At 41.8% G+C, this 26,186-nt stretch overlaps 1 protein-coding gene across 1 annotated transcript; it reads left to right on the forward strand.

Annotated features, from left to right (window-relative positions):
- Positions 1-17,153: 17,153 nt before the first annotated feature.
- LOC146858400 (uncharacterized) lies at positions 17,154-24,943 on the forward strand. Its single transcript, XM_085649315.1, has 2 exons — positions 17,154-17,369; positions 23,499-24,943. The coding sequence occupies exon 2, from the start codon at positions 23,505-23,507 to the stop codon at positions 24,648-24,650; it is 1,146 nt and encodes a 381-aa protein (XP_085505441.1). The 5' UTR covers positions 17,154-17,369; positions 23,499-23,504; the 3' UTR covers positions 24,651-24,943.
- Positions 24,944-26,186: the final 1,243 nt, after the last annotated feature.

Below are 26,186 nucleotides of genomic sequence, written 5' to 3' on the forward strand. Positions count from 1 at the left end.
TTAGATCATAGGTTGGGAGAGCGTAGAAACGAGAGACCGAAAGGTGATTTTCGAAATCTTCATTTTAAAACAGAGAAGAAGGTAATTGAGGATAAGACGTCACAAGTGGAACCTATGCAAATAGGTGGTTTGAAAGGGCCGCTTTCCTTAGAGGAAAAGGAACGTAGACGTAAAGGCAATTTGTGTCTTTACTGTGGTAAAGCTGGCCATTTTGCAAAAGACTGCCCAGTAAAAATTAGTAAAAAAAAATCGATAGCCATCATTAATGAATCAACTCAGGAGTCGGAAAACTAGATCTCTCGGAGAAAGACGAGGTCGTTTCTTCGAGATGCTTGGAAAATCAGATCTCCCAGTATGCTACCAATGTAATGAACCGCATCCCTAAACATTTTACCGTAAGGCTGACTTTTGTCATAAACATTCAACAAAGGCACAGTATACCTGTTCTTTTAGATTCTGGAGCCACAGGTAACTTTTTTGATCTGGCGTTGGCTCGCAAATTACAAATTGTACAAATACCCAAGAAGGAACCAGAACCTGTCCGAGCTGTGGACGGTTCAGTGTTGTCATCAGGTTTAATCAGATTCCACACTTCTCCTTTAACCGTTGTGGCCGAGAACGGACATACTGAAGATATAATGTTTGACTTAATCGATACGCCAACTTTCGGCGTTATTCTGGGAGTTCCTTGGTTGGAACTCCATAATCCAAAAATTGATTGGGTCAAACGGACCGTGACTTTGGATTCAGTATATTGTAGAACTCACTGTTATCAGGAGACTAAGGACCCTATTATGCCTCTTTTTTGTGCTGCTTTACACGAAGACTCAATTGGCATTCCAGAAGAGTACCAAGACTATTCTGATGTTTTCGATCCTATTAAAGCAACGAAACTACCTCCACACAGAGTTTACGATTGTAGGATCGACTTGATTCCTGGTGTGGCCTTGCCTTGTAGCAGGATCTACGCCCTGACTGAACCAGAAAACCAATATCTCAGGTCATATTTGGATGAACTGCTTGAAATAGGCTTTATTCGACATTCCACGTCTCCTGTTTCATCGCCTCTTTTCTTCGTAGCAAAGAAATCTGGCGATTTAAGGGCTTGCATTGACTATCGCGCTATAAACAAGGCAACGATTAAAAACAGATATCCTTTGCCTTTAATTCCTGTCTTGTTAAATCAAGTAAAAGGTTCAAGTATTTACACCAAATTGGATTTACGGGGAGCCTATCATCTCATTCGCATAAAAGAAGGCGATGAATGGAAAACGGCTTTCCGCACAAAATATGGCCTATTCGAATATACAGTAATGCCTTTCGGGCTGTGTAATGCTCCAGCTGCGTTCCAGTATTTTATTAACGAAGTTTTACATGATTTGCTGGACATATGCGTTATTGTATACATCGATGACATCTTAATTTACTCAAAAAATCCAGAAGAGCATATTAACCATGTTCGTTCTGTTTTGCAGAGGCTAAGAAACAACTCATTATTCGTGAAATTAGAAAAGTGCGTATTCAATACGACTAAAGTTGAGTTTCTAGGTTACTGGCTCTCGCCAGAAGGAATAATCATGGACCCAAAAAAGGTAGATGCTATTTTGAATTGGCCCATCCCAACATCAATAAAAGACACACAAAGGATATTGGGATTTGCCAACTTTTATAGACGTTTCATATCTAACTTTTCGGAGATTGTAACACCCATCACTCACTTACTTAAAAAGGGAAAAAAGTTTCTGTGGACTCCAGAAGCAGAACAAGCTTTTGAAACGTTAAAAAGGGCTTTCACATCAGCTCCCATTCTGATTCATCCAGACCCTGACAAACCCTTTTTTGTTGAGGCGGATGCCTCTCAAACAGCCTTGGGAGGCGTACTTATGCAAAAAGATTCAAGAACTGGGCATTTTCATCCAATAGCCTTTTATTCACGTAAACTTTTAGTTGCAGAACAGAATTACACTGTTGCAGAACGTGAGTTACTAGCAATAAAGGCAGTTTTCCAGGAATGGAGACATCATTTGCTAGGCGCAAAACACACAGTCACTATATTCTCGGATCACAAGAATTTACAGTTCTATTCAACTGTAAAAGCGCTCACTCCTAGACAGATGCGTTGGTTACAGTTTTTTAGCGAGTTTGACTTTCTTATTACATATCGTCCAGGACCAAAACAACTGTTATCTGATACCTTATCTCGCTTAGTTTGTGATAAAACTAAGGAGTCAGACGTTAATGCACCAAGTATTATTCCTGGGGAAAAAATTGCAGCAGTTACCCACTCAGAATTGTTTCTAGATCAAGTAAAAGCAAGAGTAAAAGGGTTGGATCAACATCAGTGGCAATCTCAGAGTCATAATACTATCCATGATGGGTTGTTTTTTCATAAAAACAAACTGTATATTCCAGAAGAGACATTACGTCTACAGGTTTTAAATTGGAACCATGATTCAGGTACAGCTGGTCATCCAGGGATTCATAAAACCCTAGAATTATGTCAGCGTTATTTTTGGTGGGAAACCATTAAAAAAGATGTACAAAATTACGTCAAAGCTTGTCCAATATGTGCTCGACAAAAATCCCTTCATTCATCACCTATGGGTTTTCTACAACCTTTGCCCATTCCCCCTCTTCCCTGGCACACCATTAGTCTAGATTTCATCACAGACTTACCTGAATCTCATGGGTTTACCACAATTTTGGTGGTAGTAGATTTGCTATCTAAAATGGGACATTTTGTTCCTTTACGTAAAATACCTTCGGCCAGTGAGTTTAGTGACATATTCTTGACTAATATTGTAAAACTTCATGGACTCCCAAGTAAAATTATTTCAGATAGGGGGCCCCAATTTACCTCTAAATTTTGGAATCAACTTAGCAAACGTTTAGGAATAGAGATAGCATTATCTTCAGCGTTCCACCCTCAGACTGATGGTCAGACTGAAAGATTAAATCAACATCTAGAACAAACCTTGCGATGTTTGACTTCTACTGTATCATCCCAATGGAGTGAAATGTTATCACTAGCTGAATTCACATATAACAACAGTTATCATGCTGCTTTAGGTTGTTCCCCCTTTTATTTTCTAACCGGTTTACATCCTCGTTCAATTCCAATCATTTTTCCAGAAACTGAACACATGATGCCAGCCGTCACAGAACGATTAAGGACATTACAAGAATTCCAGGATCTAGTAAAAAAGAAATTGGCAACAAATAAAGACAAGGTTAAGACTTTTATTGACAAACACAGATTACCCGCACCACTCTATAAGCCAGGGGACCTAGTTTGGTTATCAACCAGAAACATTCAAATAGAAGGATCCAAAAAATTAAAACCACGCTATATAGGGCCATTTCCTATAATAAAATTTTTGAACCCGGTTTCTATTAAACTAGATCTACCACAAGATTATACTATTCACCCAGTTTTCCATGTGTCCCTACTCAAGCCACATAACCCTTTAATTCGACCCGATAATCCACCTCCACCTGTGATAGTTGGGGATCATTTGGAATACGAGGTGAATCGTATCTTGGATGCAAAACGCATTCATGGACGCCTGCATTACTTAATTGATTGGAAAGGCTACGATGTTTCAGAAAGATCTTGGGAGCCTGATTCAAATGTACACGCCCCAAGGTTAGTAAAACTCTTTCATAGTCAACATCCTGAAAAACCTCGTCCGATACAGCGGCCTTTGGGGGGAGGAACTGTTAGGTGCTGTACCAGGGTAGCATCTTGCATTCCCTCTGCTGTATGATTGCTTAATCCTTGTTGTAATGAACAGTACTTGACAGTAGCAATGCTTGTTAGCCAGCGTTTCTTTGTATATGTATTTGACAGTAGCAGTGCTTGTTAGTCAGCGTTTCCTTGCTCACGTGTTGGTTTAATACATTTACATATTACAACTGTCAAATTTTCCACGTGCTTTATGAGACAAATGCAGCACGAGTACTGGAACGTGCCTCACGTGTACAGAAAAACAAGCACTACATGACTACTGGAAACGCACGAGTATTTGAACGTGCTTCAATTAACAGAAACCCCTGAGGCTATAAAAACCCCATCCTTCTTTCACCCAATGCTTCGCTTCAGTGTCATCACTGGAGTTCCGGATCCTACCTCGTCGTGAGTCAGCTGCCTTTGGCGAAACCTCCTTCCTTCGCTGGTCTGCTTCAGCTTTGGATCGTCCCTCATCTTCTTCCGGTCCGTTCCTCATCTTCCTCCGGCGCCTGGGATAACATCAGCAGGACGTCATCTACAGGACAAGAGGAAAACACAAAGACATGAACAGCACTTGTATGTAGTCAAGTAAGCAGAGTTCTTAATCGGAATCGGTAAGACTTTTTATTACCGTTTGACATTTCAACCTTGGCAAATCGGAAGCCCTCTGTGTGTAGCTCATTCAGAGCTCTCATCTACGGACTGATTATTTAAGCGTTTCAAGGGCTTGTGAATATTTCAAAGGGCTTGTGCATATTTCAAAGAAAAGACTGATAACAAATGAGACTCATTATTTAAGAGTGTAAGCACAAAAAAAAGGCGCAGGGATTAATATTTGCGCTAATCATGTTTTGTGAATGATATGCTGAAAAAGAGCAGCATTTGCATTTTGTATAGAAATTAGAGCTTAATATGTTATTAGGGTTATGCTGTGTAAATTGTAACGCTTGACACATTGTATAGGATTTGCGCTAATAGAAGCGCTTGCAGGCAGACTAGGTGGTTTGTTTGTTTCTTTTGTTTGTTTTCTACAGAATCCTTTAGAAGAAAAGATCCTGAAAGATATAAGGTATGCACCATTGAACTTCTCTAATTCCACAACTAACCACATTAACAAGTTAGAGGGGATGGATTTGGGTACATGCACAGCTATGTTTTGATTGATGATTCTTTTTCTTAAAGGTTGCTCATACCAATTTTGTCATAAGCAAAACAATCGCGAAGTGTCTACAAGGGGTGTTCTCAACCGGGTAGGTAATTATAAAAGCAAGTCTAGAGTAGAATCTAAAGCTCCAGAATTGTAGTACATTACATGTTGTTGTATTATTGTTTTCACAGATACCTGTATAACTAGGTCTGAAGGTTCCACGATTTCAGCTGAGCCCCCCGAACACTTCTAGCAGAGAGACAGCAGACTTCACGGCTTCCTCCACTTGGAAGATCGCGAGTTCCGTATCTTCTCTTGTTCTCTCTTCCCATTTCCCCTTCCCTTCCCGGAGCAGGCTAGCTTGGTCGGAGTATCTGTTTTCTTGCCGGGCTGCCTGGTTCAGGGAGGGATTGGGACCAAGCAACATCAAGCAGGAGACAACCGGAACACTGGTGAGCGATTTCTAACAGTTAGTTGTCTAATTCATCAATTTGTATGACAACTTTGTATTTCGGATTGTGTATATAATGATTGTTCTTTGTGACATTTCATTTGGTTGTTTCAATGTTTGATTATTATGAGTTTATTTGTAATTGCATGTCAAAACACATTTTTCACGTTGTTCATTTTCATTGTGTAAGTACTAATGTGGTATTTCGTGTAGTTCATTATGTGTTCTTTTTGTGATCAAAGATATTTATTTAAAAATTAAAAAATAAATAAAAGGCAGAAATTACTGCTTAGGTAAACGTATTAATTTTCGTTTATCTTACTTCATATGAATAAGTGTTGAAGTCACTAGAGGTATAGGTAATTTTTTTCTTATGTACTTCTAGAAAGTAGGCATTTCACTTCCCTTACTGCTCTGTGTACCTTGCAGCCTGTCACCAATACTTGTCTGGGGTGGGTGACAGCTACACTTTGTGCATTTCCTATTGACAGCCACAAACACAGGAAACCTAAGGGCATCTGCATTTATCTGCATACTGATGGGTCTTACTGGGTAGGAGAGAAGGGAGGAGCTGGCAGCTACACTTCAATAGGTAGTGTCCACACAAAGCACTGACTTACCCCTCAGATAGGTTGGCATACATGACTGGGTTGAATGGACGCTGGTGCACTTCAAAGCCTTTCCTTTGAAGCCACCCCCACTTCAAAGGCACTTTTGGGTATAAGTATTGGGTTTCTGACCCCCATAAAATCCGACACTAATGGACTTGTAACTGAAGCTCTGCTAGAAGAACTGCTGTGCTGCTTAAAGAACTCAACTGGACTGCTGATCTGGAAGGCCTGCTTTTTTGTTTGTTGCCCTGTGCCTGCTGCTCTCTGATTCTGCTGAGGAAGAGCTGGACTCTGCCTTCACTCCAAGTGATTTCCAATGTCTTGTTGGCTCGACTCCTGTTGCTTGAGACTCATGGATATCAAAGTTTCTACCCTTGCTCCTGTGCCTGGCTCACTGGAAGTAGCCCAGATACTTGCAACACGAATCTCCTGTCTGCCTGTAGCAGAATTGGTGCATTCCGTAAGCGGGAGTAAAATTAGCACATCGTCTCGGAACCACCGCTTTGCCTCCAGAGATCAATGCATCAGACAGTGTATCACCGCCATTGCAGCTTGGTGAGATCAAAGCAACCCCATGACTGCGTGGCAGAATCCGATGCAACTCTCAACGTCTCTTTACTCAGGCACCCATCTTCTTAATTGGCACATCGCCTTCACTGTGTGGAGAAGATTGATGCATTCTGCACCTGCGGGTCTCGACATCGACGCATCTTGCTGCTTGTGAGCAGGAAAGGTACTTTGTTCACCTGGGCCTGCATGGGTCCTGTAGCCAGCAGGCACTCTATCTTGGTCAGCCCAGACTTTGAGTTTGCCCCGGTCCACCACGACCTAATGTAACCTTTTTAGTGCTGCTTGCTTGTAAACAATGTACTTCATCCATTCTTTTAAAATTCAGTATATCAACTTCTAAACATTGTATTTTTACATTTTGGTCTTGTTTTGCTCAGAATATAATAATCTAGGGCCATATGTAGGTAATTTCTATTTACCAATTCCTAAATACCGAATTTTACCGATTCGGTATTTAAGAATCGGTAAATAGAATGTAGGTGAAAAATCGGTAAATTTTACCGATTCAGTAATATTTGTTATTACCGATTCGGTATTTACCGAATCAGTAATAAGGCATACCTTCCCATTCATTCCTATGGGCCTGGAGGCCCATAGGAATGAATGGGAAGTCATTCACTATTACTGATTCGGTAAATACCGAATCGGTAATAGGGGGAGCATATTCAAGGTTGGCAGGGTGTCACATTGACACCCTGTTGCACCCCTGAATCGTGCATGTGTGCACATGTGGCGCACATACATGCCCTAAGGGCATGTATGTCTGCCACATTGCACCTTGAGAAAAGCAAATTATTGCTTTCTTAAAGGTATTCGGTATTTACCATCAACTTGTAGTTGGTGGTAAATAACGAATCCTGAATGTAAAAATGCACTCACTTAAGTGCCTCCTACATAGCCTTTAAGGATTCAGTATTTTACCGATTCCTTAAAATAAGGAATCGGTAAATTACCGAATCCTTAAAACATGCCTCCTACATGAGAAAGGGCTAAATACCGGTCGGTAACGGGAAAATTACCGATTTTCGGCCGTTACCGGCCGGTATTTACCTACCTACATATGGCCCTTAGTGTTCTAAACCTGTGTGGAGTCTTTTTGTGGTGTATTAATTGTGTTATTGTATGAGTGTGTTGCACAAATACTTTACACATTGCCTCTTAAAATAATCCTGACTGCTCTGTGCCAAGCTACCAGAGAATGAGCACAGGTTATCTTTTAGTGTGTATCTACTTACCCTGACTAGAGTGGTAGTTCCTGTTTGCACAGGGTGCATACCTCTGTCAACCAAAAACCTATTTCTAACTGGCACAAAGGGCAACGGAGGTAGACACATTGGGGCATATTCTCAAGGAGCTATCGCGGGGTTAACGGCACTTTATCTCAGCCAAACTCGCGATAAAGTGACCGCCCCATTCACAAGCCGGAGCTATCGCGGTGCTAACAGCCCATATCACCAGTTTTCCGGCGATAGCATCCTCAAAAAACATCACCACAGATGACCCGGCAACTATCGCTAATGAGATGTAGTGTAGACATTCCCGTGCAGAAAGCCGCGACAACACTACTCCACAACATTCTCAATGACCAGCCAGATCGGCGATAAGATCACAAAACATGCGATAAGGCGCGTTAGCAGCAGGAAATTAACACCTGCTCTGACCTGGTGCAAAGTCGGACAACAACCGGCACCAGACAAGGGAGCACAGCCCATAGCCAAACATGAAGAGCAACAGATGCCCCCAGGCAAGTGAACATGCAGCCGAAGCCTCAATAGGGCAACAACACCCACTGCCACCACCCCCAGGACACCTCCGGGACCCCCCTGCCCCCGCCCGGACCAACACTGAGGCAGCACAGACAAAGACATTGACTTGCTGAAAATGTAATTGTCCACCACAGACTCAAAAGGACAACCATCCTACGCATCCTAACCACCATTGCCCACAGGCCGACGGTACCAACACAGTGGACAACCAACATCCCTCCGCAGACAAAGCTGCTGGCTGTGCTGCACCTTTTGGCCTCTGGGACCTGCCAACCAACAACTGCCAGAGTCGGAGGAGTCTCACAGCCAAGCCCCCCACAACTGTCTTGGATGCCATCATCAGCTTGGTACCACACTACCTATCCTTCCCCCGCACTGCACAGAAACAGCTGGAGACCAAGCAAGTCATCTACGCTATAGTTGGCTTCCCTCACGTGTCAGGGGGCAATTGAATGCACACATGTCCTACTTGTGCCCCCTGGTGACACTGCACACAATATCTGCTACCGAAAGCACACGCATACCATAACTTTGCAGGCAATAGTGGACCACCTGGGAATCTCCACCAACGTAGACGCCAACCACCCATTCCGAGTGCATGAGTCCTACATCTTCCGACAGTCCATCATCACCCGGCGCTTCCTGGCTGGCACCTACAGAAATGTGCTGCTCGTTGGCAAGTCGTAAATGAACGCACCACACACCTCAACTCCACAATCATGCAACTAACAACACTGGGAATGCACATGTCACAAACTCACATACAACATGCCCACCCACCAGACACAACAGTACAACTTACTCTGGCAACCTGGGCTAGCTATGCACATAAGCCATCAACTGCATGGCACCTCAGCCACATGATAGCAGATTGTGGGAAGAGGTGGGGACCAGGCATGTGCGATGGAGGCAAGTGACCGATGAATGAGAATGTACACAAAAGTGTGGTGTGGAAGCGATCGCCAGACTGCAGTATGCAGACCACACACATATCCATGTCGACATACACCGCTGGTGTATGGAGTGCAGTGGACACAACCATGTCACCCCAGCCAGTGGTGAAGATCCCGGAAATGTCGCTTGTTACGTCCCCCCTGTAAGCGTGAGTGGAGTGGGCTGGCATGGCGTATGCCAGGCCAACGTAGCGGTGTGAATTAAAAGCACGTAGCTCTGGGCACGGTCCTCTTCCGGAATGCCCAATCTCTCTGCCAGTGCGGGGCCACTCACCCCACCACGAGGCCGACGCCGTTGCCATGAGCGGTGTTGCCTGCGTTCCTTTGCGCCTGCTGCACCCCGGGCCGCAGGTCCCTGAACAAGTCCTGCCAGGCCCTGCGCACCCAGGCCTCAATGCACACCTGCTAACACCAGCATGTGTCGAAGAGGGCCCACCACGTGCTGGTGAAAGCTCCAAGCTGAGTGCCGTGAACCTGGCAGCCTTCTCAGACCATCACGGCCTCCGCGACACAGGCCCGCAGTACTCCCTTCTCATTGACGTACTCCACCGGCATGCACAGCGGACAAGTAGGTCACACATTTGGAACTGAGTCTTGAGTACACTATGGCAGTGAACATCAATTATGGCTGATTTTATTTCACTATACTCCCTTCGATGTGGTGCCAGCAAGTCTGTGCATAGCATTCCATCCACACGTGTCCGTGGGCCCACGCGGACTCCTGCCCTTGGGCCACGCTGCGTTCGAGTCGGTGGCCCATGTGGGACTGAGTCTTGATCATACATTGTCCGAGTACACACATTAATGTAGCGTTTACATCACTGTACTCCCTTTGATGTGGTGACACCAAGTCTGTGCCTGGCATCCCAACCACACGTGTCTGTGGGCCCTTGATGACTACACCGTCAGCCTACACTGCGGTCCAGCAGGCTTCACGCCAATCCAATCCAGTCCGTACCAGGCAGGACACGTCATCGTCGCTGACTGAACACCTGCTCGGCTCTGGTGCTTTTACCTCCGTCAACCACTAGTCACCCCCAAATGCCATGTCAACGTCATGTGTTAGAGTTCCAGAAGGAGCTCGCTGAACCGTGTCTGGCCCATGTGGCCGCTGCCTCGGGCCTACACTGCGGTCGAGTAAGTCACACATTTCAAACTCAGTCTTGATTTATGTATGGCTGACTTCATGTCATTGTACAGACCTAATCGCAGACTGCATCCCCTTTCAGCCCCGATGCCACTAAGTCTGTTCCCCAAGACCAATGGACACTTTCTGGTTGAACTTTGGTGGCGGCTAAGTCCATGGACTTGGGGTTGTCGTCACCATCACGTGGCGGTGGTGTTTAGCCAAAATATCGAGTTTTAAATTTCGACCTACAATAATATCGTGTTTTTAATATCGTAGGTACAGAATATCGAAGTCAAGAATATCGACGGACAGAATATCGATCCCAAGGTAAGTAATATCGAAGTTAATAATATCGAAGTAATTAATATCGATGTAAGTAATATCGTAAGCAAAAATTTCGATGTCAATAATATCGATATTTATTTAGTGTAATGTAATTTAATATGTATTTTATTTGTATGTTAAAGATTATTGTAATGTATTTTAATACATTTAAAAATAAATGTTTAGAGATTAATAATTATTTTAATTTAATTTAGCGTTTTAGTATCAGAGCGGGTTGTGGGTTTATAGGGGAATAGGGTGGGAAGTAATTTAAGTATAATTAATGAATTAATATGTATTGTTTAATTGGTATTTATGATTAATTAATTGGTAATTAATTAATAATTGGTAATTAATTGATTAATTAATTGTTAATTAATTATTAATTGTAAAATTATTTTAATTGGTTAATTATATACATTCTAATTAGTTTATTATTAATATTTATTTATTGTTATTGTTAATTAATTAATTGTTAATTAGTAATTAATTGGTGATTTAATTTTATTAAGTGATTAATTGATAATTACATTAATTATGTGAATTTTTGTGTGTAGTGGGTTGTGGGTTTATAGGGGAATAGGGTGGGATGTAATTAAAATAAAATAAATAATGATATTTTTTATTTATTTGTAATTATTATTAATTAATTGTTATTAGTTAGTTAAATATAGTAAATATAAATAATTTATTATTGTATTTTATTTGTTGTTATTGCTAATTAATGTATTGTTAATTAATAATTAATAGGTGAATATTTGTAATTTCGTAGTTAATATGTATTAATTAGTCAATTAATAACTATATTAATTATAAAGAATGTATTATTAATTGTAAATAAGAGATAAATTGATATTTAAATCTATTGTGTATTTTGTATGTGTAGTGTGTTGTGTGTTAAAGGGGGAATAGTGTGGGATGTAATTTAAATTTATTTATTTAAATATTTATTTTACATAATTGGTATTTAATAATAATTTTTTTTTTAAAACATTGTTAACATGCAATTTTTTTATAAGAAATTATTGAATTGGTTATAATGTTCATAGAATCACTATGCTATCTAGTGCTTTCCCAACTGTTTTACTATCTGGAGTGGGAATAGTAATTTTTACCCCTACGCTATCCAGCGCTTTCCCTACTGTTGCACTCTCTGGAGTTGGAATAGTCATTTTTACCCCTACGCTATCCAGCGCTTTCCCTACTGTTGCACTCTTTGGAGTTGGAATAGTAATTTTTACCTCTACGCTATCCAACCTTTTCTCTACTGTTGCACTGTCTGGAGTGGGAAGAGTAAGTTTTTACCCTTACGCTATCCAACACTTTCCCTACTATTGCATTCTCTGGAGTGGGAATAGTAAATGTTACCCTTACGCTATCCAACACTTTCCCTACTATTACACTCTCTGGAGTTGGAATAGTAATTTTTACCCCTACGCTATCCAACGTTTTCCCTACTGTTGCACTCTTTGGAGTTGGAATAGTTATTTTTACCCCTACGCTATCCAACGTTTTCTCTACTGTTGCACTGTCTGGAGTGGGAATAGTAATTTTTACCCTTACGCTATCCAACACTTTCCCTACTATTGCACTCTCTGGAGTGGGAATAGTACATTTTACCCTTACGCTATCCAACACTTTCCCTACTATTGCACTCTCTGGAGTTGGAATAGTAATTTTTACCCCTACGCTATCCAACGTTTTCCCTACTGTTGCACTCTTTGGAGTTGGAATAGTTATTTGTACCCCTACGCTATCCAACGTTTTCCCTACTGTTGCACTGTCTGGAGTGGGAATAGTAATTTTTACCCTTACGCTATCCAACACTTTCCCTACTATTGCACTCTCTGGAGTGGGAATAGTAATTTTTACCATTACGCTATCCAACACTTTCCCTACTATTGCACTCTCTGGAGTTGGAATAGTAATTTTTACCCCTACGCTATCCAATGTTTTCCCTACTGTTGCACTCTCGGGAGTTGGAATAGTTATTTTTACCCCTACGCTATCCAACATTTTCCTTACTGTTGTTTTTGTTGAAGTTGGACTAGTAGTTTTATTGTGTCTGATATTTAATATGTTTTGTAATATTTTAGCTATTGTAATATATAATTAATAATAGAAATTATTCAAATGAAAAATCTTGATTATTATTTGCTATATGTAATTATTTAATATTTATTAATGTTATTGTTTTATGTGTATAGATGTATTGGTAAATAAATATGTAATAATTTATATGTTACAGAAATTATTATTAAAAGTAATTATTAAGTAAGTGTATATATTATATATTATATATATATATGTTTAATTAAAGTTTTATTTAATTATATATATTTATTATAAATTTTACATATTATAAAATATATTTAATTATGTTTCTTTGATTTATAATTATTATTTGGTTTATTTTACATATATTTTTTAAGTAAAAAAAAAACGATATTTTTGAATTACGATATTTTTGACATCGATATTAGATTATCGATATTTTTGTACTTACCATGTTGTAGATAGGATGTCGATATTCTTGACCACGATATTTTTGTTGCGATATTTTTGTAGGTCGAATTTTTGTCTTTCGAAATTATGTCATACAACCGTGGCGGTGATACTGACTTTGTGGCAAAAACGATGCAGTGGTATTCCACCCCTCCGTTTGCTGCTTCCGGACAGCTTCTAACCTCTGTATCATGCCCTGGAGGACACCTTCCACTGTCCCCCGCAACCCTCTGCCACATTCACCTCAGACATCGATGAGGACCCGCTCAGCTCACGTTGCCCCTCTCACTGCACCGCAAGTCACCGTCCCTTGCGGGGGGCCTTTGCTGGCCGCAGTGCATCCAGGGCCACTAACTCGGTGCAGCTCAAGTCAGGGACCCTTTCTTCTGAGATATTAGATGGCCTTTGAGACGATAGCTGTGGGATCATCGATGCCATGTGTCTGTGACCCTGCGTTGTCCACTGCCTCCAGCCTCAACTGCGTTGCACCAGGGCTCACACATCAAATCGAGTCCTGAGCGGCCCGGACAATGCATCACCGCAGGAGGCACACGCCACAACTGCCAGGTCCACCTCCAACCGCCAACTGCAAGAGTTGAAACAGTCGTACTGGCAGACCAACTGAGTTGCTCACACCTGTGGTGGATGCCATCATCTGCCTGATACCCTGCTTGGCACTCCAGGTGCCCCAACCTCAGTGCACTGCAACTCAAGGACACTTCTGTTTGCATATTGGCTGACCTCTGTACTTGTTCGGGCTACCTCCATGATGCTCCGCAGTTGTCTCTGTTATGCTGGTGTTTTCTGTTTCCGTTTTACTGCTGTTCAGTGTTCAATTTTTTGCCAGCACCAACAACTCCTTGCTGGCTGGCTTACACTCACCCTACACACATCCAGCACAGGTGTCACTGTACATGTGGCCCTGCCAATAAAGGGGCCAGACGCATGTGCCCGTGGTCACTTCCATGAACTATCTGCTTGTGTCCTTGTGTTCATAATGTATGCATGATGGCCCCGGGCCCGACAACATTACATTGTGTTGTGTACAGCGGACGCCAACATGTCACTGCAGGCAGCGTGTTAGACCTTGGACATGTAGCTTTATCGTCACCCACTCAATACGTTAGAGAAGTGTACTGGGCCTTCGTACGCAGGTCCAGCGTGGGTGTGTGAATGATAATTGCGTGCCTCTGGGTGTGGTTCAGTACTGTAAATGTGCACATGCATGTGTCTCTGTGGCAGTGTGGGTCTCCTTGGTGTGTTGTAGGTGGTCCCTGAGGAGAAATAGACAACCATGCATGTGGTCTAGTTTGTGTTCCATGGGTTTGGGCCCCACCCGCACATGTTCAGCCACCTCCTTTTGTCATTCTGACACCTGGCATTGGAATGCGATGTGTGCCTAGGTGAGGTGTTGGGAGCCAGCTGTGGTGGTGGGTGCTTCCTGCTGTGTGGTCTGTGCAGGGCCTGGGGTCTCCTCTGTGTGGCTTGGCAGCCCTGCTCCTGGGTTGCCTAAGATGTACATGGGCTGTTGTAGGGCGTCGGTGCCGATGGTGGGGTGGTCCTCTCCAGCATCACTGATGGGTAGTCTGGTCTGCTCTGCTTGAGGTGTTGTTTGTCCCTCTGTGATGTGAAAGGGGGATTCATGTTGACATTGTGTTGACATGTATGTTGGCACATTGTCCTTGTTTACATTCAGATTGTCTGACTATGTACATTGTGACTGTTTGAGAGGTGCTGGATTTTGATGCGGGACAGTGGACATTTGGACTACATGACGGATGTGAGGTTGTACGCGTACATTTCCTTCTCACAGTTCCCTGCTCTGTTATATGTGGTTGGCCTGTTTCAGCGCATGAGCGCAGCCAGTTGTGCCCTCTGTTCTGCAGTGTCGGTATTGCACTTTGGGCCACATTGTTGTCAATGTGGATGTGCTGTTATTGCTATGTGTGTGTACTGCTGTGTGCCATGGGCATGACGGACATGTTCCAGGGTCATTGTGGGTGTGCAGTGTGCTACACATCATTGTGCATGTGTGCCATTGTGCCCATCTCCCCCTGTCCCCCAGTCCCTGGTCGTTATTCACCCTGTTGATGTTGTGTCATGTCCTGTCGGGCTGTGTCCTGACTCCCACCTCCTCACTGATGACTTTGGCCTCAGTTTCCTCCAGCTCCTCCTGTGGTGCAGGACTCTCACCTCCTGTTGCCGTTGCTGCCTTCCTGTTGGCAGCGTTTTTGTGCTTGGTTTGGCTTTCCACATCATGCCATCACCTCTTGTCCTCCTCCATTGACCTCCTCGACACTCCGACTGCATTCACGGTGGTCTAATTGTATGTCAGTTGATGGTAGTGTTCTGTCACCTCTGTGACGCTGATCTGCTTTTCCTGCGGACTGCACCCCGTCTTCCTCTCACTCTTCTCCTTGGCCTTCCCCGACCCCGTTGTTCCTTGCTGGTGGCTTGTGGGGTTTGTGGGGTTCGCGTTGGCCTCTGCACTTGGTCCAGGTGCATCCATGGTGCTACGCAGTTGCTTTTTTTCTCCCTTTTATTTCTGTGGCTTTTATGGTGCATTTTCCCACATGACGCGTGGGAATTGCAGGCCTGTGGCTGGTTATCGCCGGTTTTTGTGTCGCGATTGGCCTCATCGCAACTTTTTCGGCGTTGGTGTTTCGCGTTTTTGCGGCATCACGTTGACTTTATCACAGATATTTGACACGTTAGCGTGGGCCTATCGCATGGTGCTGCAGTGTTGAGAATACCACGTTGACAAGGTGTTATTTAATAGGGGTGGTCGGAATTTGCGAAATTCACTTTCGCAAATTATCACGAAAATGTTAAAAATCTCCGCAAACACGCGGAAATATCGCGAAGATGCGGAAGTTTTTTTCCCGCCCGTTCGCGGTATTTTCTGCGTGGTCGCGGCTCGCCAACTTACCCAGGCGGTTGCTCGCGGGTACGGCCATCTTGTTTTCACTTGTCTCGCGGTGCATGATCGCGAGAAGAAAAATGTGATCGCGCGACGAATGACGTTACTGCGGGCGCGAACTGTCGCGAGACAGCGCAAATGGCTACCAACAATCCAACATCTCGTGGAGAACGCGACCGGATCGGGAAAACTTGTCGGCGAACGTGGGAATTCAGGTAAGGCGATCGCGCGCATGCGAGAATGTAATATTTTACAGCGCGAGCAAGTAAAAAATTTCCGGTAAAATGCGGATTGCGGAAATTTTGACATTTTCGCGCTCTCCGCGGAATACGAAAATGTCAAATTATCGCAATTTCCACGAGCGGAACGGATTTTTAGCCCAGGCCTTTTCCCGCGATAGACTGCGATGTGGGTAGTTGCAATAAGCTACTCTTGCGGTAGTTATAACACGTTCTTGAGAATATGCCCCATTGTTTCACAGCTGTTTAATCATTTGCACCCATTAGGAAATACTGCCTACCTCAGAAAGAGGCCCTTTGTCCATACCGATATTCATGGTTTTCAACATTTTCCTAAATTAGTCTTTCGCAATGATCAATTATCCGAAATGATTTGAAATAAGCACATAAACATGGTAAGTCCTCAATTGAACTTTGAAAAGTTGATAGCTTCATACATGCCAACATTTCGACACAGTAAAAAGGCCAATAGTGAAATAAAATCGGAAGAATTTATTTTCCCTATTCACTAACTTTGAAACAGAGGCAATTTCAGGTGGGAGACAGCTAAAATAAATCAATGTTTTGCTTTAGAAATCAGGAGTTTCCTGCCTGAAAAGGGTCTGTTGGCATGAATGTAGCTTTGTGATTGAGCAGGTTTTCGGTGCAACAACATAGATTGCAAATACGCATAAGAAAAAGGAAACAAAGGGTGGAGTGAAAATGAGTAATTTGTCACACCCAGAAATTAAGTCAACCAAACTGATCCCAGTAATTACCTGTTCTGTGAAATCTAGGACACCAACTGCACCAGCCACATTCCAAGTGGGGACAGGAGGGATGAGACTATTTGTAGGACTGGGTGGGACAAACGCAATTTTATTTTTAATGATTAATGTTGATACGTGGGAGGGAGGGAGAGGGAATGAAGAAGAGAATAAAAGGGCACACCTGAGAAACAGAAGCACCTCCAGTCCAGTCTGTGGAGTTCTAGGGAATCTAACCGGAGAGAAGACCAGGTTTTGTCACCTGTGTACGCTTACAGGTAAGGCATGAATGGGAGAATGCGTGGTGTTCTAATGGTACAGGATAATGCCTCTTTCTGATGCTCTGGGTGGGTTCTTCCATTTTAAGCTTTTGGAACAAATGTGTGTCCTCCTTAATGTGGCGACGAAATACATTGATTACATTTTTACTCACTGGTATTAGCTTTTGGGTGTGATAGTGTACTTTAACAATTGCCTCAGCCCCCTGTTCTTTCTTTCGAATATTTACCCACTTCTCATAAATCTAGAAATAGAAAGAATTTGAAACCTCCAGGACATTCAACCATCCCCATTTACAGTCGCATCTATAATTTCTGTACTTGATCTTCAGTACTTCTGCCCAAGTATTTCAGAGATGAAAGTTTGTATGCATCAGATTTAAAAGTGACAGCCCAAGTATTTGAGGCATTTATTTTTAAATGCATCCGATTTCGATATGATTCTGCCCAATCGTTTCAGACCTATAATTTATATGCATCAGATTAAGAAGTGATTCTGCCTACGTTTTTCAAAGTTGTATTTTCTTGTGCATCAGACTTCAAAGTGATTCTGCCCAGGGATTTCAGATGTGTATTTTTGTATGCCCCCGATTTAGACCTGAAAGTGCTCTGTTCACGTATTTAAAGATGTATTTTTGTATGCATAATATTTAGAAGTGATCCTGTCTAAGTATTTAAGAGATGTATTTTGTATGCATCAGCTTTGAAAGGGATGCTAGCCAAGTATTTCAGAGATGTATTTTGCATGCATTATATTAAGAAGTGGCTTTGCCTAAGTATTTCGGAGACGTATTTTTGAATGCATGAGATTAAGAAGCGATTCTTTCGAAGTATTTTAATATATCAGATTCAGAAATGATTTCACCGGGTAGGTGAGGTAGTCTCTTTAATTCCTACAACTGTACCCCTAAAGACCATCCAAACAGCATCACAGTCTCCCAGGCCATGGTTAATATCTGATTTAGGATCAACAGATACCAATCTTCTCTGGAATCCAGTGCCTACAGCCGTTCCCTGGGGCCCAGTAATATAATGTAATATCAATGTGGTTCAATGCCCATAATCTACTCCGGGACACACCTATCTCAATAGGCTCCCGGATGCAATGCCATCAATCACCTATAGAAACCACAGTCCAAAATATCATATGAGGTTCAAGATAACAATTGCCCTATGATATCCACCGGGAACTGAATCATCTGCAGTCTAATGTCCGCAGATCCCCATGGGATCCACAACACACAAAATGATCTGGGGTCAATGCCTTAAATCCCCAATGGGATGCACAATCCACAATAACATCAGTGAACACGCAGGATGAGCTCTCAGCATGGGGGGTTTAAGGAATGACCCTGTCTTATGATGTTGATGGTAGAGGGTTATCGATGCGACAGGCTTTGTTCGGGAGGCCTTGGCAGGAGCTCTAGAGAACGTGACTTATTTAGGCACGGTCCATCTCGCATCAGTCATTGCTGTACTTACTGGCATGCCGTATTAAAAGTGCAATAAAGTTTGTTTACAAAAAAAATAACATCAGTGAACACCATGTTTAAGGTATGCTGCATTAAATAGTGCTCAGAGACCCTCAGATATTAGGCGATATATACATGTGGTAAGTAGCAGTAGCAGGATCAAGTACTCCAAATATAATCTGTGATCCACAAGGTAAAGGCTTGAGTGCACAGCCAGAGGTCATAATATCATCTGGAGATCTATGCCCATAAGGTACTCTGGGGTAAATCTATTGCAATGCCTTCTGGGACCCTTAGCCTCCATAAACATCTGTGGTGAAACTGACATAATTTCCTCCAGCGTCCAATGCACAAAATCCATCCTAAGAACCACAGTTGATGATCTCTTATGGGAGTCAAGGCCCAGAATCACGTCTCTGATTAAATGCCCACAACCCATGAACATGACCAAATGCCCCACAATCTCTTTTGGCACAGAATGCCAGCACACCACACTTTTCAAGTGAAAAAGTGAGTGGGTAAGAAGGGAACCATACACGCAGATTCACGCTTAAAATACTTCACAAAATTGAAAAGTTCATAAACAGTGTGCTGGAGTGGAGGGCAGATATAGCCAGGAGAGGGAGGCACATACCTATCCTTCTAGTATTCCTGAGAGCAAAAGACGAAGTTCACAAATTCTAGAGTCTTTTACCATCGATGCCAAACCTGCTGGGGTGCACCCTGCTCGGTAAGGGTACTGCTGGAGTTGCTTTGGTGGAAAGTTCCCTTTGGAAATATTCTGTCAAGTGAATGATCACTTAAACTCTGTGGGGCCTGCATCACTGCATTACCAATCAAGCTCTGTGTTTTTGTAGGATGCTTTACATGACCACGAATAGAATATTACTCTCATAAAACCCCTAACAGTACTTTTTGCCTGGAGGGAGATTACAATATCCAAGAAATCAAATTGTTTAAATTATTAAAAATGTGTGGAACAAAAAAGAGCCAATGCTAGAACAATAATCTTCACCAGTACAGATTGCTGCCTGAGGACCCAAGTCATTAATCCTTATTCGATTTCCAGAAAGCAACTCATAAAAGTTCATCAAAATACTATTTCAACGATGTCTGAACAACATTCACCCTCGAAAAGAGGAAGAAACCATATAGCATCTCATACACATGAGTAAAACCTCCAATAAAAGCCACGAAACATAAAAACAGACAGTAGGTGTTCTTAGGAAGTGAAGATACAGTAAGGCTGAACGGACTTGCCTAACATTTTGTGCTAGAAACAACAGTTGAATGTACTTGAAACACAAGTTATAGAATTTAGGACATATAAAAACAATGTGCATTGTATCAGGCATGGCAAAGGGATTAGACGAACAAGGTGGAGACTCAGAAGGTTTGTGCCAGCCCACAAACAACTGAGGAACAAGGTTCAAACGAAATTAGGTCAAAAATCGCCTTCGGTAAACTTGCATAGCAAGCAGCAAATATAATTTAGTAGGATTCCAGGATTTGACCATAGTGTAATGCATTAAAGATTTTTTAAGCAAACCCATTTTAATCCCTGGCCATGTTGTAAAAACGCTTTCTTAACCCAGGTATTATCTACCTCAGTAATTGAGTTTGGATCAGAGAACAGCTCTGGTTTACACATAGTGCTCAAAGAACTTAAACATAATTTAACCAAGGAATGTCTCGCCCATGATCCAGGGCAAGACAGTCGCTTAAAATCCTTTCTGTTGAACGCAAATTCCATCTTGGTCCAATTTGACAACCATAAAATTAAAGTGCAAACTTGAATATAATTCTAAATTTGGCCAAACCCCAATCCCTCATGCATGATCTCCGTCCGAACACTTTGAGGTTTCATGACGACCTTTCTTAACGATTTATTTTCTGCCACCTGAATTGGGTAACAATCCTTTTAACCCCAGAAATCAGAACCAGAGCTCGCTGTCAAAACACATTTAGCTTTGTAGAAATCTGATGTGAGATCAGCCGAGCCACCTTAAAAACTCCTCAATGCTGTGTGATACTCTGTTGAGCAGAAATTGCCAATTCAGTTTGGTATCCAATAACAAGCCCAGGTAGCAGAATTTATCTATCCTGCTAATCTGTCTACCTGAAAGGGGAAAAGGTTTGGATTTAGTTTTGGCTAGGCCGAAAACCAAGGTAAAAGACTTGTAGAAATTGGATTTCAGGCCCAAACTGTCCATAAATTAGATAAACCGGTCTAGCAAGTGCTGCAGACCATTGGCCGTGCATGCAATGAGGAAATATTGTCAGCATATAGGCCGGTATTTATCTGTACGCCACCCTCGGGACATCTTTACATAAATCCACAAGGAATGAGTGAATTACATAAAATAAAAAGCATAGGAGCTAAAATACAACCCTGACGTACTCCTCAGGCTAGCTTAAAGTGCAAAGTGCATTCTCCTTTGGAGCCAAATCTTACAGACACCTCAAACCCTGAGTACAAATCAGGCAAAAAAAGTGACCAGTGCAGTATCAATTCTCATGGACTCCAGCACGGGCCAGAGCTTTGACCTATTGACAGAGTCAAGAGCCGTGCTTAGGACAATGAAGGCCAAATGTATGGAGCTCTTCTTAGCTGTGACATACTTATTAATAATAAGTGAAGGTGAACCTTTTTTTCAATTGCTCCACGTCCTAATCTAAAACCATATTAATTGACTGTCAGTATATTATGCTCCTCTGTCCACTCTGTCAACCGCTTTAGCAGGATGTGCCCTACAAGGACCCAAGTCAAAACCATAAGCATCTAGGACTTGCAACAATGAATTGCCTGTTGTTTCCTCAATAAGAACTTTAGTGAAATGTGTCTGCTCTTATCTTTAGAAGGGAAAATAACAATTCAGGCATTTCACAAACAAAATGTACAACCAAGTTCTCCTAAATGTGCAAACTATTCTAACTATTCCACATTTTTCAGGCTTATCACACATGTATACTCTCTTTTTGAGTAACCCTCTCAACCGGGTCTTCTTTGAGATACCAAAACGTTCTATTTCTTTTTTATTCCTATATAGTCCCTTAAGAAATGAATTAGTAGCTTTGCTGAGCTGTAAGACACATTATTATCTTAAATACAATTAAAATCCCTACAAATATATGTAGGAAACTTTTGATGGTATAAGAGCCAAATAACGAAAATAAGGATTATAATGCATTAACAATAGACATTTCTACTGTGTTATGATTAGGACTCACCATCTGCATCTTTTTAATTTGCTAATTTTTAACATTGAATGTAGAGTATTTTCCTAAAAAAACATATTGGGATTATTATTTTAACAGTTGTTATATCTCTATTGACAACTATGCCATAGAGCAGACAATCGGTCATCAAGAGCTATGACATTGCACTCCCAGAGTATTAATTGCCTTGCAAGGTATGAATCTGAAGCCTCAATTTATAGACTTGCACTTATGAATTATAAAGATTACCTCACAAGAAACCAATTTGCACTCATGCATTTGACCTTATAGGTTCAATCATTTTTCCTTGTGGAGCAAAGATTTTGCCCTGAAAAGCTAAGAATATTTCCTCAAGGAAAGATCAGTACAACAGAACAGGTGATGAATTTGTGTTCACAAATTATGAATTTGCCCTGATGAGCTATGACTTGCCCCTCATCAGCTTCACAATTTGTCATTACTGACGTGTATTTGCCCTCAATAAACCTACATTTGCCTTCATAATGCGATAAACTTGTCTTCACAATTTACCTTGATGGGGTATGAATCATTGTTCACAGGGTGTTGAATTCCCACTAACAAATCAATTAAGTTGTCCTCATAGGCCATGAATTTGCCCTTCAGGGGAGGGTTTTTTTTCCAAGCAAGTCACAAGCTATTAATTTGCCTTCATAGAGTCAAGAATCTGCTCAGACAAAATAATATAATGTCCTTTTGCAGAAGCACATTACTCCATTGGTCTGCATCACCACATGTCCCCCTGTCTCCCCCACATCCCTAAGGTTAGCAAACGTCATCGGAAAATTGAGTAACTGTATGCAATAGCTGAGTCTTTGAAGAATCCTGGAGTGTCAACAGATTTGCTCAAGGTGAATACAACTGTCCACTTGTCCTGTGCTCAACGCATATAACCATTTGTACCCACTTGACTCCTACTTGGACACCAGTAAAAGCAACAGCAATTGGGATCTCTCTCTGTCTCACTCTCTGTCTGTCTCTCACTTACAAATGCATGGTAATGACTGAGTGCATTAAAAAGACTGTGATAAACAGATGGGAAATGTGTTGGAAACAAAAAGGCCAATTTGGACATACTTTGCGAAAACAGACCATCTACAGTGAGGTTTAATGTTTGTGACATTGGTCTACAAAGTTTTGATCCCTAGGTTGCTAGCTTGAATCTTGTTTAGGTTGCTAAAGATGAAAGAATAAATACAAATAGGCTGCTTATAAAAGTCTTAAAATCTTTGTTAAGAAAGTCATTCAATATAGTTGATTTGTGTTACTTGCCATCTAGTGAGGGGAATTTTGACTGGGCTTCTTTTGAGGAATATTAGACTGGCATGGTCACTAACATATGCTCTGGGTATTGTTATGGTTTGATAAATTGACACCATATAGCATCATCACCCTATAACATTTGTTTTTCACTTCATAGACTAAAATGCAGATCTTTGTGAAAACGCTGACTGGCAAGACCATCACTCTAGAGGTGGAACCAAGTGACTCCATTGATAACGTGAAATGCAAAATCCAGGATAAAGAAGGCATTCCCCCAGACCAACAGAGGTTGATCTTTGCTGGTAAACAGCTGGAAGATGGCCGCACATTGTCGGACTACAATATTCAAAAAGAATCCACCCTTCACCTGGTGTTGCGTCTGCGGGGAGGTATGCAGGTTTTCGTTAAAACTCTGACTGGCAAGACCATCACCCTAGAGGTTGAGCCAAGTGATTCCATCGAGAATGTAAAATGTAAAATCCAAGACAAAGAAGGTATTCCCCCGGATCAGCAGAGGTTGATCTTTGCAGGTAAACAGCTGGAAGATGGCCGCACACTTTCTGACTACAACATCCAAAAAGAATCCACCCTTCATCTTGTCCTACGTCTGAGGGGTGGAATGCAGATTTTTGTGAAAACCTTGACAGGCAAGACCATCACCCTGGAGGTAGAAGCAAGTGACTCTATAGAGAATGTGAAATGTAAAATCCAAGATAAAGAAGGTATTCCCCCGGATCAGCAGAGGTTGATCTTCGCAGGCAAGCAGCTGGAAGATGGCCGCACTCTGTCAGACTACAACATCCAGAAAGAATCCACCCTTCATCTTGTTCTTCGTCTGAGAGGTGGTATGCAGATTTTTGTGAAAACCTTGACAGGCAAGACCATCACACTGGAGGTTGAGCCAAGTGACTCTATAGACAATGTCAAATGCAAAATTCAGGACAAAGAAGGCATTCCACCCGACCAGCAAAGATTAATCTTCGCAGGCAAACAGCTGGAAGATGGCCGCACACTTTCTGACTACAACATCCAGAAAGAATCCACCCTCCATCTCGTTCTGCGTTTAAGGGGAGGTATGCAAATATTTGTGAAAACCTTGACAGGCAAGACCATCACCTTAGAGGTAGAAGCAAGTGACTCTATAGAGAACGTGAAATGTAAGATTCAGGACAAAGAGGGCATTCCACCCGACCAGCAAAGATTAATCTTCGCAGGCAAGCAGCTGGAAGATGGCCGCACATTGTCTGACTACAACATCCAGAAAGAGTCTACCCTTCACTTGGTGCTGCGTCTGAGAGGAGGCCTGTAGATGTCTGTAATGTCTGAAGCTTGCATCCACAAATCTGGAAAGAGCCCGCATTAAATTTGAAGAACACAAGATATCATAGGAAGCTTAATTGAATCGATAAGCTTGGAAGACGTTGCATAACTCTATCTGCATCGAAGTGATTATTTTTTGCTACGTTTTTATGGGTTCCGTGTGCTAATCTCTTCATCAATAATTACTTTGTATTTAATTGTGTGAAAATATCCCTGAAGAAATATTGCCGGGCAATTCTATACATGTGATTTCAGTCTTTACAAATAAAGCTAACAAAAAGATCTCTGTAGTTGTAATTAGTTGTTTGAATTAATATGTTCTCTAACCTGCCATCCAGAGAGTAATGACCATAAAAAGGAACTAACAAGTGATAGAAAACCACCAAAATTGGGAAAAGGAACCCCACACATGACCCCATAAGCTATGCTTTTCAATTCTAACGCCCACACATCAAAGAATAAACTCCTTTAAAAAAGATTCAAAATCCCTCTTCATACTATCGGAAAAATCTGCAACCTAGCCACGAGCACCTGAACTTACGTGCTTTTTTAATTGTTTGAATTAATTTGCATTTCTAATTTTCAAGTTTATTTGTATTTATGTTACAGAACTTCGAGGAGGTCCACATAAAATCTTATAATGCGAATATATGTGCAAAAATACAAACAAAAGAGAATACCGAACATGCACATTTGGATTTAAAGAAACACAGGTGCTACCCCAGTAGTGGGCACGGGAAATACATTAGCTGCTCAATATTTTAAAATTGCCTATTAAACTATTTCCCGATATACTACAGGGTATTGAACTTAATAGTCCATAAGATTAGTTGTTGTGCCACCAGCGCAAACTATGCAAGCATTATGAAATAAATACACTATATAAAGGTACAATAGCAGCAACAAAACCAAAAATGTAGATGGATAAGAAAAAATATTGCACTTAAAAGTACATACGATATTTATTGTGCCTCGAGTGCGAAATAAGCAAACACTATATAATAGATACATTATATAAAATATATGTATACATTTGCATTTCCAATTTTAACACTGTCTCAAACCTAGGCCACTGAGTCACGACTGATGGAAATTGTGGTGTGCCTAATTTCTAAAAACTGTAATGGCTAAAATGAGTATACCTAATGGATGGACGTGATATATTGGCATTTGATTGGCCCTCTTAGATGTTCCCTGTGGTTGAAGTTCCCCTATATGGTTCCTGCCAGGCTGGCATAGAGAGGAGCCAGTGTGAGAAGAATTTCCTCTAGGTAGTGACCGGAGTGCAGGGATATCCACTGGGCCAGGATGCTCTGGGAAGGCATTTACCCAGAAGCAAGTAGGTAACCTTGGTTTGACCTTATATCGAAAATATTACATACCATGATGTGACAGTTGAACCGACCTGCTTCAAATAGAATGGCACGTTCAGGAAGAATTCTTGCAAGCATTGGAATGTTTTGCCTTGTAGGGCTTGGTCAACTACTGTTTCTTTAATTTTTTTCTAATAAAAGAATATTAAAAT

Source organism: Triturus cristatus, chromosome 3_2 (assembly GCF_964204655.1).
Source record: "Triturus cristatus chromosome 3_2, aTriCri1.1, whole genome shotgun sequence".
In the NCBI taxonomy this organism is placed as follows: Eukaryota; Metazoa; Chordata; class Amphibia; order Caudata; family Salamandridae; genus Triturus; species Triturus cristatus.